The sequence below is a fragment of the Microcaecilia unicolor genome, chromosome 14 (assembly GCF_901765095.1).
Source record: "Microcaecilia unicolor chromosome 14, aMicUni1.1, whole genome shotgun sequence".
Classification (NCBI taxonomy): Eukaryota; Metazoa; Chordata; class Amphibia; order Gymnophiona; family Siphonopidae; genus Microcaecilia; species Microcaecilia unicolor.
The window spans coordinates 38,718,922-38,738,353 of NC_044044.1; the positions used below are offsets into that span (position 1 = coordinate 38,718,922).

Genomic DNA, 19,432 nt, shown 5'->3' on the forward strand with positions numbered 1-19,432 from the left:
CCACTGCAATGCCCCCTAGGGTGCCCGGTTGGTGTCCTGGCATGTCACAGGAACCAGTGCACTACGAATGCTGGCTTTTCCCATGACCAAAGAGCTTGCATTTGGTCATTTCTGAGATGGGCGTTCTTAGTTTCCATTATCACCGAAAATCAGAAACGACCAAGTCTAAGGATGACCATCTCTAGGGACGACCTAAATGTCAAGATTTGGGTGTCCCCAACCGTATTATTGAAACGAAAGATGGATGCCCATCTTGTTTCAATAATACGGGTTTCCCAGCCCCTTCGCCGGGACGTCCTGTGAGGACGTCCTCAGGAAAACTTGGGCGCCCCTTTCGATTATGCCCCTCTTTGTCATTTCAGGAGTCACGGAGACACGTAGCCAGTTTCCACAGTTTCTGAATCCTGCAGGGTCCATGGTGGACACTGAAGGGCACCTGCATCTTGTAAACAATGGGAATAGGCCTTCTCTAAAAGCTGGACAGTCCAGGAGGGCTTCATAACTCTGAGAATAGTTTAGATTAAACTAGAATATACTGCTTTCTCCGGTCATATGAGGAAGAAGAAGACAGCTTCCTTCATGCACCCAGTACAGAAGTACCATCGGTTCTCCAGATCACTGCCCTCTTTCCAAAGAAAAACCAGAACTCCTAGTTGGCCTCATCAAGGAGACCTAGGTTAGGATGGGTCGTTTTATTTAGCAAGGGCTTGGCCACCTTATTATTGGATCAAGCCAAAGGCTGTACCCACCACAACACGAGACTTATTTTAATGACATTGGGAAATGGGGAGTGAAGACCATATCATCTCTCACTTCAAGCTCTGCTGTATCCTTGAAAATGTGTTTTTGTCTTGATCTGTCACAAATTAAAACGGGCAATCGCTGGCATTTAAAAGAAATTCAAAAGAAAACCATGGTGAAACATCAGAAGGATGGCAAAACAGAACAGAAAGAGAAGCCACCACATACAATGTAATTTCTAATTGAAGGGGAGCTGCCAACGTTACAAGCCAGAGTTGAGTGTGATTTTCTGAAGTGCTCCTTCAGATGACGTGTTGAGATGTTCAGTGTTAAATGAGGATCCATGATGTTGAAGGACTGTCCTGACATGAAGAAGTCTCCTTGAAGATTAGGACATGCTTAGGAGGTCTGCAGCTCTGAGGCCAGTGATTGGGATGACAAGTTATGAAGGACGGCTCAATCAGCCCTGGCTTTGTCCTGTTGAACGGAGAGAGTTACAAGTCCTGCTTGCTTAGGCCAATGTTTGGTTCATTGTATCTTGAAAGCATGTGGTAACCACAGCAATGGCGGGTAGGAAGTTTTCTTTGGATGAGGAGAGGTTAAGAATTAGACCCACGAGAGAACAGTCCGCAAACTATGAGGATGAAGGTCCTCAAAGTAATTGGTGATGAGTCACATGGTTTAACTCCCCCCTCCATAGACCTGAAAAAAAAGTTTTTGTGTTCATCCTTATTTTGTCAGATCATGTTCATGGGGAAGGGGGGAGGAGTGCATGTGGGGTCTGCAGTGGCAGCTTTCTCCATGGTACTTTTTCCGTCTACAGATTGTTGGTGGCCATGGCTGGGTTTATGTAGGAGAATTGCGTGTTGGCACCATTTCCTGAAATCTAAGAGAGAGAGAGAAAGAGATGAGTACTGATGTCATGACACCTACCTTAGCACTTTCCCTTCTCAGAAGCAATCATTTTGGCATGGAAAGGGGCACCAATTCTTTAAGGAGACAGGGGAGCAGACATTTTAGTGATTTTCACACCCTACCTAGCATAGCAATAACTGACATGAGGGAGGATGAGGCATTCATTCCCCTTCAACCTAGCCCAGGTCTGTACTATCTTATAAAGCATGATCCTCCACACACATCTCCCCGATTTACTTACACCACTCTCTTCCCCTGCTCACACACATATTTCCTCTGCCTACACAAGTTGGTATGGACGATGGTGGAATGGGAGCCTCAGTTGAAGGAGGTCACTCATTCTCCTATCTCATCCCATCTACCCAGTGAACCCAACCTGGGGCTGAGGAGAGCTGAGGAGGTATGGCAGGGTTATCCCTTCCTGGGAGATGTGAGATGGGGTAATGCAGGCTGGGAAGGATAACAGAAACAGAGAAACTGATGGCAGATAATGAGCCTGTGCAGGTACCTTCTAATTCCCTCCACTGTATATGTTTGACTACCATTTATGCTGTTCCTCAGTGTGCATGTTCTTTCCCACGTTGTTTTTCTCTGACCAATGCAGACGCTAGTCCAGCTCTAATGGCCTCTAGCACCACATTTGATGCTGAGCTTCGAGGCCTTTGTATGAGTTAAGGCTTGGGGGGTTCCCATCCTGGGAGTGGTCCAGTCAGCAGGTAGCCTTGGTGTGAATGAAATGATCTTTTTCTATCTGATATCGGGCACTTCGTGCTTTGAGATTGTACATTGCTTAGTTCTATTCAGATTAGCAAATCCAATAAACAATGAAAATAGGTTATGTTTGGCTTTTTCTGGGTTCAGGTGAGGAAGAGGACCTGGTGGATTTGGGGAGAGAGGAGAGATTCACCATCTCTCTGATCTTTCCCCACCTGAAGGTGCTGCTCTTGCTGCTGTGACTGAAGTAGATAATTCCACCTAGTACTGCTTTTCTTTGGGGTGTTTCTGGTTGACTTGGAAGGGCGCCAAGATACATTTTTGAAGTGTAATTAGTTAAGAAGTCAAGTTATCTTGAGGCAGCAGCCAGGCGTGGAGAAAGCCATTGTTCATGAGAGCAGTTCTTTTCTGCGTCACTCTTTACCTACCCTTTTTTGTAAGAAAGGCAGAAGAGGGGAGATATTGCATAAAAGCAGAGAAAGAGATCTTTCTATTGAAAGGAAGCTCTGGAACAAGGGGGCATAAAGAGAAGGTGAAAAGGGACAGATTCGGAGTAATCTAAATAAATACTTGTTTACGAAAAGGGTGGTGGATAAGTGGAACGAACAATCTTCCAGTGGAGGTGCTGGAGATGAGGACTGTATCTGAATTCAAGAAAGCCAGGATAAGCACAGAGGATCTCTGAGGGAGAGGAAGGGATTGTAGAGATTAGTAGTTGGTGTAGATGGACAGACTGGATAGGCCGTTTGGTCTTTATCTGTGTCAGTTTCTATGTACAGAGGATCTCTGAGGGAGAGGAAGGGATTGTAGATATCGGTAGTTGGTGTAGATGGGCAGACTGGGTAGGCCGTATGGTCTGTATCTGTGTCAGTTTCTCTGTTTCTATGTACAGAGGATCTCTGAGGGAGAGGAAGGAATAGTAGAGATTAGTAGTTCTGGATGAACAGACTGAATAGGGCAAACGGTCATTTCCCTCACCTCATATTAATTATTTTTTTACTTCACTTGATAGACTGTAGTTGACAAATTAGTAACTGTCCTACCCTAGCTGAGATAATATTTAACCATCTCTCTGACCTCATCTGCAACTTTCTTAAATCAGTCACCTTTATTTTCTAACTTGTTACTCTCTTACTCCTAAATGGACTTGGGAAAAATCCACAATACCGGGAATAAAATGTATACAATGTTTGTACGTTTGGGAAACTCGCCAGGTGCCCTTGGCCTGGATTGGCCGCTGTCGTGGACAGGATGCTGGGTTCGATGGACCCTTGGTCTTTTCCCAGTGTGGCATTACTTATGTACTTATCTATATGTTCTATCTTTGCTTACACCCTACACTGTCAATTAAAATGTTTTATTACGTATTGTGCTGACATTGTAAGTAGTATATTATGCCATACTTTGTATTGTTATTTGAATATTACAGGAGGACCTTGCGAGACTGGGAGAATGGGCGTGCAAGTGGCAGATGAAGTTCAATGTTGACAAGTGCAAAGTGATGCATGTGGGTAAGAGGAACCCGAATTATAGCTACGTCTTGCAAGGTTCCGCGTTAGGAGTTACGGATCAAGAAAGGGATCTGGGTGTCGTCGTCGATGATACGCTGAAACCTTCTGCTCAGTGTGCTGCTGCGGCTAGGAAAGCGAATAGAATGTTGGGTGTTATTAGGAAGGGTATGGAGTCCAGGTGTGCGGATGTTATAATGCCGTTGTATCGCTCCATGGTGCGACCGCACCTGGAGTATTGTGTTCAGTACTGGTCTCCGTATCTCAAAAAAGATATAGTAGAATTGGAAAAGGTACAGCGAAGGGCGACGAAAATGATAGTGGGGATGGGACGACTTTCCTATGAAGAGAGGCTGAGAAGGCTAGGGCTTTTCAGCTTGGAGAAGAGACGGCTGAGGGGAGATATGATAGAAGTGTATAAAATAATGAGTGGAATGGATCGGGTGGATGTGAAGCGACTGTTCACGCTATCCAAAAATACTAGGACTAGAGGGCATGAGTTGAAGCTACAGTGTGGTAAATTTAAAACGAATCGGAGAAAATTTTTCTTCACCCAACGTGTAATTAGACTCTGGAATTCGTTGCCGGAGAACGTGGTACGGGCGGTTAGCTTGACGGAGTTTAAAAAGGGGTTAGATAGATTCCTAAAGGACAAGTCCATAGACCGCTATTAAATGGACTTGGAAAAATTCCGCATTTTTAGGTATAACTTGTCTGGAATGTTTTTACGTTTGGGGAGCGTGCCAGGTGCCCTTGACCTGGATTGGCCACTGTCGGTGACAGGATGCTGGGCTAGATGGACCTTTGGTCTTTCCCAGTATGGCACTACTTATGTACTTATGTACTTATATTTCTACTGCAGTAATTGTCTATTGCCTTATGTTTGATTTATTCTTACTGCCACCTTGAGTGAATTCCTTCAAAAAGGCAGTAAATAAATCCTAATAAATAAAAAAAATTAATTAAATACAGTGATAATAAACATAAAATCCATACTGTAAGCAAAAGCATAATTGGTTATTGGAACAAAAACTATACACTTGCTGCATAAATATATAATTTTGTACAATCCAATCTGTAGACGGGAAAAGCAGCTTTTCACCTTCACTCGCTGTCCGTCATCCTGCCCTCAGAAGCTGTTCGACTGCACGTGAGCTGGGCCCACCCCCTTGCTTCCAGATGCTCAGTGCTAACAGCATTCATAAAATTTGCATGCCGTTAGCGTTGAGCATTGGGGAACTCTTTCTCAGCGCTGTTTCGGCGTTATTTTCCCGCTCTGTTTTGTACAGTGCTGGAGTTTTGAGCATCAGGCCTAAGTTCTCCAAAGGTTTCTTAAGTAAATAAGTTTTCCATAGTGTCTTGAATTTTGAAAGAGAGAGTTCTGCACAAAGAGAAGTCGGGAGACTATTTCACAGAGCTGGAGCAAGGAAGAAAAAAGCGCTATGACGTGTGGATTCATAGTATTGTGAAGGAAGGGCCAGGTAATCATTCAATGACCTGAGAGTATGAGGAGGAGTTTATGGGATAGTAAGGGAGGTAGAGGCTGACAAACTACTTTTTTTCCCACTTTCAGCCGAAACCGAAGTGCTACTGAAACTGTCTAAACACTTTCGGCCAAAACTAAAACTGCAACCAAACTTATCATCTGGGGCCGAAACCGAAAACAAGTTTGGTTGTGTAAAGGTGACCCAATGAGACCTACTGGGTTGGCAGCCCCTCTGCTAAACCCACAGGAGATTATTACCCTCCAATCCCAGCGCAGGCTGACAACTGGGAAAGCCATTTTAACAAGGACTTATCAACAAGGCTGGCATGTTTAGGTTCCAAAGTCAATGCAGATGTAGTTAAATATCCTCTGAGACAGGACCGTTCTGATAGTGTGTAAAAAACATTTATTTATTTGTTGTATTTGTATCCCACATTTTCCCACCTATTTGCAGGCTCAATGTGGCTTACATAGTACTGTGAGGCGTTAGCCACCTCCGGTGATGAAAACAAATACAGAGTGATGTGATTATCAAAAGAGATTGTGTGTTACAAAATTAGGAGAATCGTAAAGAAGAAGAGTTATATAGTGTTCATTACGGGCTTTGGTTTCGTTGTGTTTCTGGGTTCAGGCACTTAAGTTGGGTCGGTAGAGTATGCCTTTTCAAACAGGTTGGTCTTTAGTGATTTCCAGAAGTTAATAAAAAATCATGATTACTAGCTTATACTTACCCAAATTATGCAAGGTCATAACTGCATTACTTGCAATCCCATTACGCACACAAAAAAGAAAAGAATGTGAAGAGTAGCCCCCCCACCCTCCACCGCCCGACTACCTTACAATCCCTGGTGGTCTAGTGGTGTAGTCGGGGCAAGAGTGATCCTCAGTCGCTCTTGCCCATGTCAGCTCTACTCTGAAAATGGCCTAACTACATTTCTAGACTGCCAGGGATTCTATGGCCCAAGGGGACATTTACAAGTAAGCAGGAGGGACAGGCAAGTCCTGTTTGGAGAAGAGAGGGAGACAAACAGGAAAAGGAAAAAAAAATACAGCTTCCACCAGAAACACACAGTCAAGTTTCAGCCGAATCCAAAACCATAACTGCAGCCTTTCGGCCAAAACCAGTCAGAAAAAGGATTTGGGGCCAGTTTTGGCACCGTAGCTGAAACTGTAACCAAAATTTGGTTGGCCTCTAAAGGGAGGAGAGATAAGATGGTGCACTGGTATGGAAGGCCTTAAATGTCAAAAGTAAAATCTTGTATTGAATCCTAAATTCCACTGGGAGCCAGTGGAGACGGTAGACCAAAGGAGTTACATGAGGGACACTAGTTAATTATTCCTGTTCAGTTGATATTCAGCGTGGATTAACAGAGCAAGGAGGCTTGCTGCCTGGTTACACCAGGCCAGGAGCAGATATCAGTGGCACTTAACCTGAATGCTGCTGAATCTCTGCTCAGACTGCCGTGGCACTCTCCAGGGATGGAGCTAGGCTAGTCCAGGAGTTATGCAGGCCCAATACCCAGATTTTTACCTTGTTAACTTAGGAAAGTCAGATATTAGAAGTATCGGGTAACTAGAACTAGACCTCAGTATTCACTGCTGATATCCATCCAGGTCAGTATTTAAAAAAAAAAACATTGATCATTGCTGTCTGAGTATTGCCCTAAAAGCATACTATGAAATGCAGTACATAGAAGATAAGGCATGTGTAAACAGGAATAAGACTCAGTGTTCAGTGGGCAGCGTGATCGCACACAGAGCCGAGGGAGCACAGTGGATACAAGGCACACCGAGCACAGGACAAGGGGAAAACGACCTTTAATTGAGCACAAATGCCAAGGAAGGAGCTCAAGGAACAGCAGCAGTGTGGAGATGCCACCTTGGCACAGTGCCCAGTAAGGGCCAGGCCTTGATCATTTGGTTCTGAGGAAAGGTACCAGATTTCCACATGCAGCTCTACAGGTAATGCTTTTCCATTTCAGTGTACAGAGTAGCTGAAGGTTTGTCGATCTGCTGAATGTCAGTGCTGGGGAGGGCATACATTTCCCTGTGCCCATGTGAGTAACCAGGACTCAGAAGACGCAATCAAGAGACACCTGCCTCAGGCATTTCAGGGGAAAGCAGAGTGTTCTGAATTGAATTCTGCTCTTGGTCAGAACACAGAGCAACCGGTAAAACTGGCTTATGGGATGAATAATATTCAGGATAGACATAGGGGAGGGGAGCAAAGCCCACAATCTTACAGGGACACAGGGAAAGTCCTCTACTGTTACAGTATAGTGCAAGGGGACTGGAAGATTTTGACCTTTTTTCCGTAAATTGTGCCTGAAGGTTGTCCGTCATGTCTTGAGATTTGCTGAGTGAGTTAAGATTCCTGTTAGAAGCTCTCTTGCTGATCTTCCAGCCTCCCCCAACCAAACGTCATAAAAACAATGCACGACCTAACAAACTTCCGGAAATCACTAAAAACCAACCTGTTCAAAAAGGCATACCACAATGATCCATCCTAAATACCAGACAACGAAACGTATACTAGACCTGGATACAACTGAACTTTTTTATATTTGACTGCTTCACCTACTGTCACCAATGAACTCTAACGCAATTCCACTTTCTTTCACATTCCGGATTTGAACTCTCTCTACTTAACTGATTAACTCACTTGTCACTTATGAACTTTAATGCAATACCACTTTCTATTTCTCACTCTGGAAATGGCAATCGCCATTACGGCATAATGTAAGCCACATTGAGCCTGCAAATAGGTGGGAAAATGTGGGATACAAACGCAACAAATAAATAAATAAATACCTGCACACTGTCTGTATTATTTCCCCAGCCCCCAAGGTGCCTTTGCTTGTTATGGCTCTGAGGAAACTCCATCTAACCAGCTCCTTCCACTTCTTTCTGTGCAAAATGCCAGCCCAAGACACACCCAGGAGTCTGGGAACACCAACAGACCGTCTTGGGGATTGTTAAAAAAAAAAAAAATGTTTCCCCTGAAGCAGCTTGGATTAGCGAAACAGGGAACCCCTGTCAGGACTGAAGTGATATTTTTGGATTATACCAAGATAAGTACTGTGCAGTATGTGGGCAACTGAGAACTGTGTATAACTTTCAAGTCATATTCTGTATCAGTAAGTGTTATTGCTATAAAAGGACTGTTTTGGTCCATATATTAGTAGAATTTTTTAATGACTGATTATTATTGTGAGCCACTTATATATCAGGCTCCTCTCTCATGGTTTGCAAACCAAACAGTCCTGAGTCCCTCTTCCTTGTTCTGACCTGCCAGCAACACATATTGTGAAAGAAGATGGGGTGAATCCTTACAGCCCCCAAGAAAGAGAGGAAAAGTGAGATAAATGGGTGGAAGGGATGTGAGCACTGTTCCCTCTAAGCTGAGCGGGAGACCTCCACCTGCCAGTGGAGGGGTGGGTGCTGTTTCACCATTACGTTTTCAAAAGTGAAGAGAGGACATGTCCGGGGAAATCCGGACGAATGGTAACCCTAGGCAAGTTCTGTAGGACTTCAGGGAACCTGCTTTCCCTAGCGGTTGAACACAATATTTGTTATGCTCTGCTACACTTCTCCGGGATGGGTCGGTTTCTGTTTCCTAACCTGGCAGCCGTCATCCGGCTTGGAGCAACAGCAGCAGCCATCTTGGCTAACTCAGGAGGGGGCAGCCATCTTGTCTAAACGAGAACAGGAAGGAACTCCATATCTGGTCGTGGGAGGATCTCCTATGGGGGCTGCCATGTTGGATGCACCTGAGTTTGGTTTGCTCTGATTGCTTCACTATTTAAAGCACTGCCTCCAGGCCTTCTTTGCTTTGGCCTCAATTGTTCTGAGGAGTTGCTGTCGGAGTGCTGTTCACCGGCTATCTCCTGTTCCTGATTTCTTGTGTACCGGACCATGGCTACTTCTTGGATTTCGCTTGGTTGCTGCCTGCCTTGACCCTGGACTGATTTTTGACTATTCTTGCCTATTCGGAGTTCTGGTGCTGGACTGTGTCTGTATTCCTGCCATCCTGGTCAGCGGCTGTGCAACCCCGCCGGTTCCAGAAGTCCTGGTGGCCACCTGCAGCTGAGGGCTCAACTCTCGGTGAACGGTGGTCGTTTCCCAGGTGAAGCTAGGGGTTGTCTGGCTGCCTGACCGAGTACGGCATCTCTCCATCTTCGCCGTGCTCGGTCGGGGCACAAGGGCTCAAACATCTCCAGTCATAACAATATTGAAGCACCGCTCCCTACTGGTAGACATGCAGTTGGAGGAATACCCACTCAGTTTAGAGGGAACAGAGTTTGGAAGACAGTCATGAAATGGAGCTCAGTTCTGAAGAGGAAGAGTACTATAGGGCATGGTTAAGAGGAAGAAAGAAAGGGGAAAGGGAAGGGAAAGGGGACTTGATATACCACCTTTCTGTGGTTTTTGCAACTACATTCAAATCAGTTTACATAGTATATTCAGGTACTTATTTTGTACCAGGGGCAATGGAGGGTTAAGTGACTTGCCCAGAGTCACAAGGAGCTGCAGTGGGAATCGAACTCAGTTCCCCAGGATCAAAGTCCACTGCACTAACCACTAGGCCACTCTTCCAGAAAGGATGGCATAGAACTAGAACTGGTTCAGAGAAAGGCAACAAAAACAATAGGTAAGACTTGGGATTGCTTGTCCCTTGAAATGAGCTAGGGGAAATAGATCTACTTTTGGGATCTGCCCAGTACTTTTGACACCAGGTTTCTGGGCTCAACGGCTTTTCTTATATTCTTATGCGGATGGATCCCTGTCTCTTTCACAGGTGCTTCTCTCTTTCCTGTGCTGAGAATCTGAGGAATTTTATTATGCAAAGTCTTCATGCAAACGATGGCTCTAAAAATATCTGCATCGACACAAGACAGAGAAGGAAAAAGGGACAAATGAGGACGGTCACTGCAACCATCTCCAGGCCAAGGAGGTCACCACTAGTTTCTTCACACTTTGCTCCACCCTGAAATAGAGACCCAATATGCTCCCAGACTTGGTCCCTAGAAGACACAACCCAATACAATGTAACTTCATGGAGTGTACCCTCATCTTTCAACTTTTTCCATTTACTTGTTCTTCTCCACTCAGGATTGTCACAGCCTGGGCTGTGCCCCACACACTGACTTACCCGCTGGCCTCGGCGGGAGTCAGGGAAATATGTAGCGGTGTCCTCAGAGGGTTCCTGGTTCTCCTCTTCAGTGCGGCAGGCCGACGGCACCTTCGCCTCTGCTCCTGGACGTTTTCCCGCCGTCCGCCAGGTCAAGTTATGTGATATATTTACTCAGATGTCTGTATTATAAAGGTCAGACTTCACAGCAATTGAAGATGTGTCTCATTGAACACAGGCATTGTGTTACATCTGGAAAGCTTCTTGAGCCTTTGGTGAAACTTTGTATCGAAAAAGGGCATGATTTTCTTCCTTTCAATGCATTGCTTTGTGGTGGGTGATCACCAGGGTGATATCAACTGATGGTTGCGGCAGAGAGAACAACGTTGGAGGGAGATATTCCAAAGGCCTGGAGACAGCACAGTGAAACCCAGACTGCACTCTGAGAGTTTGCCCACATCCAGTAAACCTGGCACAGATGGATTCTGGAGACTGACAACTGTGCCGTGTCCCTGATTTATGGCATAGTTTTTCCCCTTTCTGTCAGCCCAACAGCTCCCACTTCTCCATTACTTGAATCTTTCCCTCCCTCCACCTTCCTCCCTATGACCCTTCTTCTTTGCTTTGCTCAGTCTTCCCCCTTCCCATCTTCTGCCGGGAATCTCACTACCTGTCTCCAAATCCCCAAATCCTACCTGAATCTTCACTCCCTTTTCCAGACACTCCATAGTCCTTCCCCTTCCCTTTCCATCTACTCTTTCTAATCATTAACCCTTTCCATGGGTCCCTATTCTCCCTTCCCTTTTCTACCTCTAGATTGCATTAAGGTGATGATAGCGCTCTCAGTCGTACACCACATTACGGATCCTGGCACCTCTTTTTGTCTAGAATTTGCAGGTTAGAGCGGGAAGGGCTGCTGAAGGCAATTTTTAGGAAAAGGCCAATTGAAATATCTAGGGGCCATCACCCCTGGCATAGAGCCGAATCAGTCAGGGGATGGACAGAGGGACTAGAGGCCCCAGTTACATGAAGTTTGTAGTTACTGGGGCTCTGAAGATTTAGCCAAACTTCTGGGTACTGACAGACAGCACAAGGTTAACTCTGTACTTTTTTCAGTGACTGGAGACAGCACATGGCAGAGAGACACATACAATGAATATCTCTGTCCAGTCCCAAACCCTGCGATGACTCCCTCCCTCACCCACTGCCATCGTCACTGTTAGTCCAAACATCACTGCTGCTGACGGAGGTAAAAATCAACATAACTATGAATATCACCTCCTCCCTCTTATCACCACAAATTCAACCCCCCCCCCCCCCCTCCAGTCATTAGTTGGAACCTACAAGAGAAGCAGAAGGTGAACAGTGATGCATTGGCCCACCTGGAAGCAGAGCGATGCATTAGATTAAAACCTGACACTTTTGGTTCTGAGCTATAGGAGGAGACAGAACAAGCCATCACTGACCTAATCGGTCCTGCCAGCTCTGATCAGCTACAGCAGTGGTGGGGCAGTGTTGGGCTTTTCATGCAGAACTATTTTTATTTTTTGAGGGGGAGGGTACTAGTTAAGAGGCAACTGGAGGTGGGCACGTCTATTCTTAAAGGTCCCTCGTGCTGGATAGAAACGCCTCTGCCCTTTCCTCTCCTTTTGCTTTGTTCTGGTGGCTGTTTTCTCACCAGCTGCCACCAGCCTTTCTTCTCCTGATCTTTAATGATTAACCAGAGGCAGGACAAATAGTTCAGAAGCCAGAAGGGAATCATTGCAGTCAGAGCAGGACCCGAATGCCTCTTACCTCATTGTATGGGTTGGGTTTGCTGACCGGAGCAATGTACCTTCCATGTGTATGGTATGAGGGGTAGTCATTCATTGGGTGGTAGGAGCCCCGGGAGCTGAAGATCTCCAGGTTTCCATGGTGTCTCCGTCGACAGGCCAAGATCAACTGAAATAGATAGAATAATAATAATCCAGTGGTTCAGAGGTTAGGATTGTACCTGGAGGTTTAGGAGAACACGGGAAAGGACAGTCAACACAATGTGGGAATAAAGGAGTTGGGAAAAAGACAGACAGATGGGCAAGAAAGACTGAGTGAGAAAGATATGAGGAGACAGCACTCCACAGGTTCCTTACCAGCATGATCAGGAAAATGAGGAGGAGGAGCAGGATGACACAGGCCAAGACCAGCAGAGCAATCCCCCAACCAGGCACTAGTGATTCAGATGTTGGACTAGAAGTTGACAGGAAGTCAGGCGACACTGAAAGGCAAAGGATGTCACTGAAGTAGGAACCCATCTTCTTTCATACAAGAAGAGAGGGGATATAGGAAAGGCAACACCCAGTGCTGCTGTTACCCTGTTGCATGATAGGATTTGTAATCCCAATTTCTCTACACCAGGGAACTACAAATTCATAGATGCAATGGGATGATGCCCCAACTGGATCAGCCTGTCGAAGTTCACTTGGGTTAGGTGGACACCTTAGGAAGATTCTACCTGAATCCAGGTCATGAGAAACTGATGAATCGGTCCTGGGTTTTCAGCTCTTGTTTCAATCCAGCCTTTACCTATCTTATTCTTAGGACCTGGTACCCACTGGGCAATCTTATATTGCAATATACATTGGACTAACCTACAGAATTATAGGAAATAAGATGGACAGGAAGCACTCTTAGGATCCCCAGGCCTCAATGAGGAAGAACATAGCTGTGTTCACAGTTCCTTGTACCTTTCTTTCATCAGGCCATGGCAGGGGCATCATCCCACACCAGCAAATGCTATCACACATGAAGATTAGAACTACATGCAGAGGGGGGCTTACCTCTGAATCTACTCAGTTGAAGGTTGTTTATGGAACCGTCTACGATTTTGTTCGCAAACTGATTTGTGAGACTCTGATCTGTTACAGCTAAGTCAAACTTGAAGCTAAGTTTGATATCTGTGATGACCGATCCTTGGCTGAAATTCAGAGCAAAGCAATGTCTCACGTTACAGATCTGTCACATTCAAGATAATGCAGAATTATATAGTGATAAAAAAAAAAAAACATTCATTTTCTCATCTATGTGGAAGTATCTCCCTTAAAGGGTCATGGATTTGATATACTGCCTTTCTGTGGGTGCTATCAAGGTGGTTTACATATATTATAGGCAGGAACTTTCTCTGTCCCTACTGGGCTCACAATCTGTTTTTGTACCTGGGGCAATGGTTGGTTAGGTGACTTGTTAACAGTCATGGGGAGCTACAGTGGGAACTGAAACCAGTTCTCCAGGTTCTGAACCCACTGTACTAACCATGAGGCTACTTCATAACCCCCCCCCCCCCCCCCCACTTCACATACAAGCTCTAGTGCTGGGCTTCCACATTTTAACTGTACAGATTACTAACCCTTATATAAGTGGGATTCAGTAAGGGAAAGGGAAATGGGACTTGATATACTGCCTTTCTGTGGTTTTTGCAACTACATTCAAAGCGGTTTATATATATTCAGGTACTTATTTTGCACCAGGGGCAATGGAGGGTTAAGTGACTTGCCCAGAGTCACAAGGAGCTGCAGTGGGAATCGAACTCAGTTCCCCAGGATCAAAGTCCACTGCACTAACCACTAGGCTACTCCTCCACTCCAGTAAGGGAGCATGTAAGTGCAAGGGTACATATGGGGGGAGCTACCACTTACATGTCTAACCTCAGAATACTGTCCATTATGCAGGCCCCTGCTGCATTTACCTGACCACAGTTAGGTGATCCAATACCAAATTATACAAGTATTCTATAATAGAATCTGGTCACCTATATACCATTGTAGAACAGGCTCTCACCATATGGCATCGGGCATCTAAATGGAGATACCCAATTATACAACTGCCCCTACTGTGTACATTTCATTAAGTAGTGATATCTAGAACCCCCTATTGTGTACATTCCATTAAGTAGTGATATCTAGAACCTTAAACAATTTATTTATTTATTTGTTGCATTTGTATCCCACATTTTCCCACCTCTTTGCAGGCTCAATGTGGCTTACAATACGTCATGAGTAGTGGAAATGCATGAGAAAGTATACATTTAGTAATAATGTACCTAGAGCAGACTATTGTATGTACTATTGCGGTAATGTCCAGATTGCCCTCGTTCATCACTACTCCTTCCTCAAGAGGTGACCACTACCTGTCCCTCGACATCTAGTCAAACTGCTCAAAAGGGCTGCTGAATCTGAGATTCTTTAGAAGTAATATTTTGATGTTGCTGGTTGGTATAGATCAGCAACATGAAACTTTTCTGAAGCAGTGATGTCTGAAGGATCTAAAGAAGGGACCTGTGTGGTCTGAAAAGCACATGGACAGACCAACAAAAGGTTATCACAGGCTGCAGAGACTCTAATACTCAAGATAAAAATCAATCTCAGCCTGCCCTGAAGCTCCAAGCATGACATCTCCATCCTGGGATATTTGTTGCTCGGTGTGGACCCCAGGAGGGTGTGGTTTATGGCAAGTTCTCTTAATTTATATCCATTGGGAAACGTTATTCATATGATAGGCTGTACAATTTTTATTTCAGGTATAGACTGGCTAGGTGATATATTTCTGGCCCTCTATTTTGGTTACAAAATGATTTTTTTATTGCGGTGTTACTTCAACAGAATTGTTCAACACAATGTCATTCATTTGCCTTGGGACATTATGACATGCTGTCTACACCTACAAGAGATGTTCCAAAATGTTCTCAGTGGTTGAGGGTTGGCTGCCCTATCCAAGATGCTACAATCAAAACTGTACCTGAAAACAATCCAGAGGACTCCTTGATAGGTGTCACGAGTTGCACAGGTAGAACAATTGTAGACCTGGTCACACTAAAAGAAAATGATGAGGCAGTGATAAGATTAGTACTGCAAACTTTCTATCCCAATGAATTGTAATGGTTAGAGAAGGTTTTAAGACCCCCTTTCACTCTTAAAACCCACACATCACATGTTGACCTTTCCTCTACATAAACTCAAGCAGCATAGCAGCACTAGGTCCTCTGGCTGAGGCACACAAGCTATAGCCCTCCCATGCTGCCCCATCCCATTTCTATATATGTGATCCTGCACTATGACAGAGTGATAATGATAATGAAGAGGATTGGGGAGATACCACTGAAGTCTATGGAGGTGAATAACGAGGTCAGAAGGATGAATGTTTTCCTATGAAAGTATCGCATTGATTCCCTCATCCTAGAACATGAACACCTGAATGTAAGCACTAGACAGCTGCACAAGAATGGGGTTTAGCTGGAATCCCATGGGGATCCTCTCCAAGTCCATGGGACTCCTGCGGAGGTCCCCTCCATGTCCATGGGGATGGACGCAGGTCCTAAGGGGTTCCCGTGGACATGTAGAGCCAGCCCAGCCTATCTATCATCTCCTTGTGTTTCTTCTAAGTCTGAAAATTCTAGGTATAACAATAGACCAAAATATGTCATTTGAAAACCAAGCTAAGATTACGACAAAGAAAATGTTCTACACAATGTGGAAACTTAAATGCATAACATCATACTTCCCTAGGGACATATTTCGCAACATGGTCCAAACAATGGTACTAGCACACCTAGACTACTGCAACGCAATCTATGTGGGTTGCAAAGACCAAATCGTAAGAAAACTGCAAACAGCACAAAATACAGCAGCATGATTCATCTACAGAAAAACACACTTTGAAAGTGCGAAACCCTTCCTCCAAAGTCTACACTGGCTGCTAATTAAAGCTTGCATAACCTTCAAAATTTGCTCAACCATACACAGAATTATCTACGGCCTTGCACCAAACTAGTCTTATTGCTCTACCAACAAGAAACCTGATAGAAACAGTGCAACCATACTTAAACCTGCACTAACCCAAATGCAAAGGATTGAAATACAAATCTACCTACATTATCAGCTTCTCCTTCATAGGCACCCAGCTCTCGAACTCACTGCCAAAGGACCTGACACTCAAAACTACCACCTAAACTTCAGGAAACACCTATTCAAGAAGTTCTTCCCCATCTCTGACTAATTTCAAACAACCAAAACTTGTACCTCAGAGTTGGAAAACAATGAAACACATCACTTTCACAAACTTATACTCTTTCTTCCACAATACCTGTAAACACTTCTATGATATGATTAACCATCTGTGTTAGAACTAAACGCTCAACTAAAAATTGAAACTCTATAACTGCCCCCTTGTAATATGTGAGCTACATTGAACCTACCAATGGGTGAGAAAATGTGGGATACAAATGCAATAAATAAATAAAGCTATATTAGCAATTATAATAGCACTAAAAATATTAATGGGTATGGTTGATAACACTGAAATCCCCATAAGCACTGAGAGGGGAAGTTATCAACATCAACTGTTAAGTTCAGTTATTTTACCGTAAGTCGGGTTATTTTAGCACAGGGGCTGGACGGGGATGGAGGAGATTACAGGCGGAGACGGAAGAGATTCCAGTGGGGACGGGAGGGGATAGGTGAAATTTCTGTCCCCGTGCAACACACTATTTGCACACTCAGATTATGGAAAACACACTCCTGCACATGAATATTACAAATTCGCAAGTAAGTGCTAATTGGATGCTAGAATCTTAGTGCACAACTTGCGAGGGGGCGTTGATGTGGGTGGGACATGGGCGTTTTCTACATTTACTCGCACACCATTTAGGCATGCCCAATGATGGCTGTCATAGACATGGCATAAGTGGGCACATGAATGCTGACTTCAGTTAGTATTCTATAAGGGAATCTGGGCATCCAGAGGTCGTTATACAATTCACACTTAGTTCCCAGGACATTGGCGTCTATCTTTTAACACATTTCCTAGAATTGTCCTCTTATTCCTTTGTACAACAAGTTGAGAAATACTCAAGCTTCCTCTTCCCCCTCCCCCTCTAGATTCCCAGCAGAACTGAGAAGCAGGAAACTCCAGCAACCGGGCAAAATCAAGACAATTCAATTTATTCCCAGTAATAATACATTTTTGGGTTACTGTGCGGAATTTGACTAGAGGACTGAGAAATGTTAGCACCATCCTCATGGAAACCTTAAATTTACACATAAACCAGAGGGTACTGAACAAAATATTTCCCCAGAAATCTCAAGGAAGGAGCAATGGCTTTACACCCAACACAGAAACTTTAATTTAATTGGGGAAATAAGGAAGAAAAAACAACTTACCATCTTAGTAACTTCATTTTTCAATGAAATGTAGTAGGGTGAATTGTTGTCTTGAAGGCTTTGGTTGAAGTTCCGGTTAGTAATATGACATTGTAGATAAAAATAGCTCGGGGCAGCAGGTGTTATGGAGCTGGTAGGTTTGGATGTGTTAGGTAGTTTAGTAATTGTGGAACTAGAGGGATGCTGGGAGACTGTAGCTTTCACATGGGAAGTGGTACTGGAGAAGGGTTTACTGCTGCCAGTGGAGGGTGTATGAGTGACAGCCGTACTGCTGCCAGTGGAGGGTGTATGAGTGACAGCCGTACTGCTGCCAGTGGAGGGTGTATGAGTGACAGCCGTACTGCTGCCAGTGGAGGGTGTATGAGTGACAGCCGTACTGCTGCCAGTGGAGGGTGTATGAGTGACAGCCGTACTGCTGCCAGTGGAGGGTGTATGAGTGACAGCCGTATTGCTGCCAGTGGAGGGTGTGTGAGTGACAGCCGTACTGCTGCCAGTGGAGGGTGTGTGAGTGACAGCCGTACTGCTGCCAGTGGAGGGTGTGTGAGTGACAGCCGTACTGCTGCCAGTGGAGGCTGTGTGAGTGACAGCTGTACTGCTGCCAGTGGAGGATGTATGAGTGACAGCCGAACTGCTGCCAGTGGAGGGTGTATGAGTGACAGCCGAACTGCTGCCAGTGGAGGGTGTATGAGTGACAGCCGTACTGCTGCCAGTGGAGGGTGTATGAGTGACAGCCGTACTGCTGCCAGTGGAGGGTGTATGAGTGACAGCCGAACTGCTGCCAGTGGAGGGTGTATGAGTGACAGCCGTATTGCTGCCAGTGGAGGGTGTATGAGTGACAGCCGTATTGCTGCCAGTGGAGGGTGTGTGAGTGACAGCCGTACTGCTGCCAGTGGAGGGTGTGTGAGTGACAGCCGTACTGCTGCCAGTGGAGGGTGTGTGAGTGACAGCCGTACTGCTGCCAGTGGAGGGTGTGTGAGTGACAGCCGTACTGCTGCCAGTGGAGGCTGTGTGAGTGACAGCCGTACTGCTGCCAGTGGAGGATGTATGAGTGACAGCCGAACTGCTGCCAGTGGAGGGTGTATGAGTGACAGCCGAACTGCTGCCAGTGGAGGGTGTATGAGTGACAGCCGTACTGCTGCCAGTGGAGGGTGTATGAGTGACAGCCGTACTGCTGCCAGTGGAGGGTGTATGAGTGACAGCCGAACTGCTGCCAGTGGAGGGTGTATGAGTGACAGCCGAACTGCTGCCAGTGGAGGGTGTATGAGTGACAGCCGTACTGCTGCCAGTGGAGGGTGTATGAGTGACAGCTGTACTGCTGCCAGTGGAGGGTGTTTGAGCGGCAGCAGTACTGTCATAGGATGAGGTAGCTGTGACAGAGCTTTTGGCATCAGTTGTGCTTCCACTGCTTGTAGTGCTTGCAGCTGAAAGTTGACCTGAAATCAGATAATTCAGACAACAGAAGTTTTTAGTGTTGGGACACAAAGCAGGATACTGCAAAACCAAGAAAACTGATCTATCTACCTCCCACACCACCTCTTCCAGTCTAGCCTGTCGTATTCGTAGGGCTCAGCCCAGTGGCGTAGCAAGGGCGGGGCGGTGGGGGCGGTCCGCCCCAGGTGTCAGCAGGTGGGGGGTGCTCCGCCCCCGCTGCTCCCACCCTCCTTTAAAAAATATTTTGTGAAGCGGTTGCAGGCAGCGCCTCGCGTCTGCCCAGCTTGTAAAAGAAGTAAATCTCTTCTCCTCCTCG

The 19,432-nt window shown here is 45.5% G+C and overlaps 1 protein-coding gene across 3 annotated transcripts in view; it reads right to left on the reverse strand.

Moving 5' to 3' along the window:
- Positions 1 to 280: 280 nt before the first annotated feature.
- The window catches only part of MUC1 (mucin 1, cell surface associated), a 39,862-nt gene continuing 20,710 nt past the window's right edge, over positions 281 to 19,432 (reverse strand). The window contains exons 2-8 of one of the 3 annotated variants that reach the window (XM_030187606.1): positions 18,296 to 19,118; positions 17,686 to 17,914; positions 15,266 to 15,339; positions 13,312 to 13,448; positions 12,625 to 12,749; positions 12,290 to 12,436; positions 281 to 1,627 (exon numbers count right to left, since the gene is read on the reverse strand). In XM_030187606.1, the coding sequence (XP_030043466.1) occupies positions 1,559 to 1,627; positions 12,290 to 12,436; positions 12,625 to 12,749; positions 13,312 to 13,448; positions 15,266 to 15,339; positions 17,686 to 17,914; positions 18,296 to 19,118 (1,604 nt within the window). In that variant the 3' untranslated portion in view covers positions 281 to 1,558. Of the gene's footprint in view, positions 1,628 to 12,289; positions 12,437 to 12,624; positions 12,750 to 13,311; positions 13,449 to 15,265; positions 15,340 to 17,685; positions 19,119 to 19,432 lie in introns of all 3 variants that reach the window. The other 2 variants (XM_030187605.1, XM_030187604.1) reach the window with 2 other exon arrangements.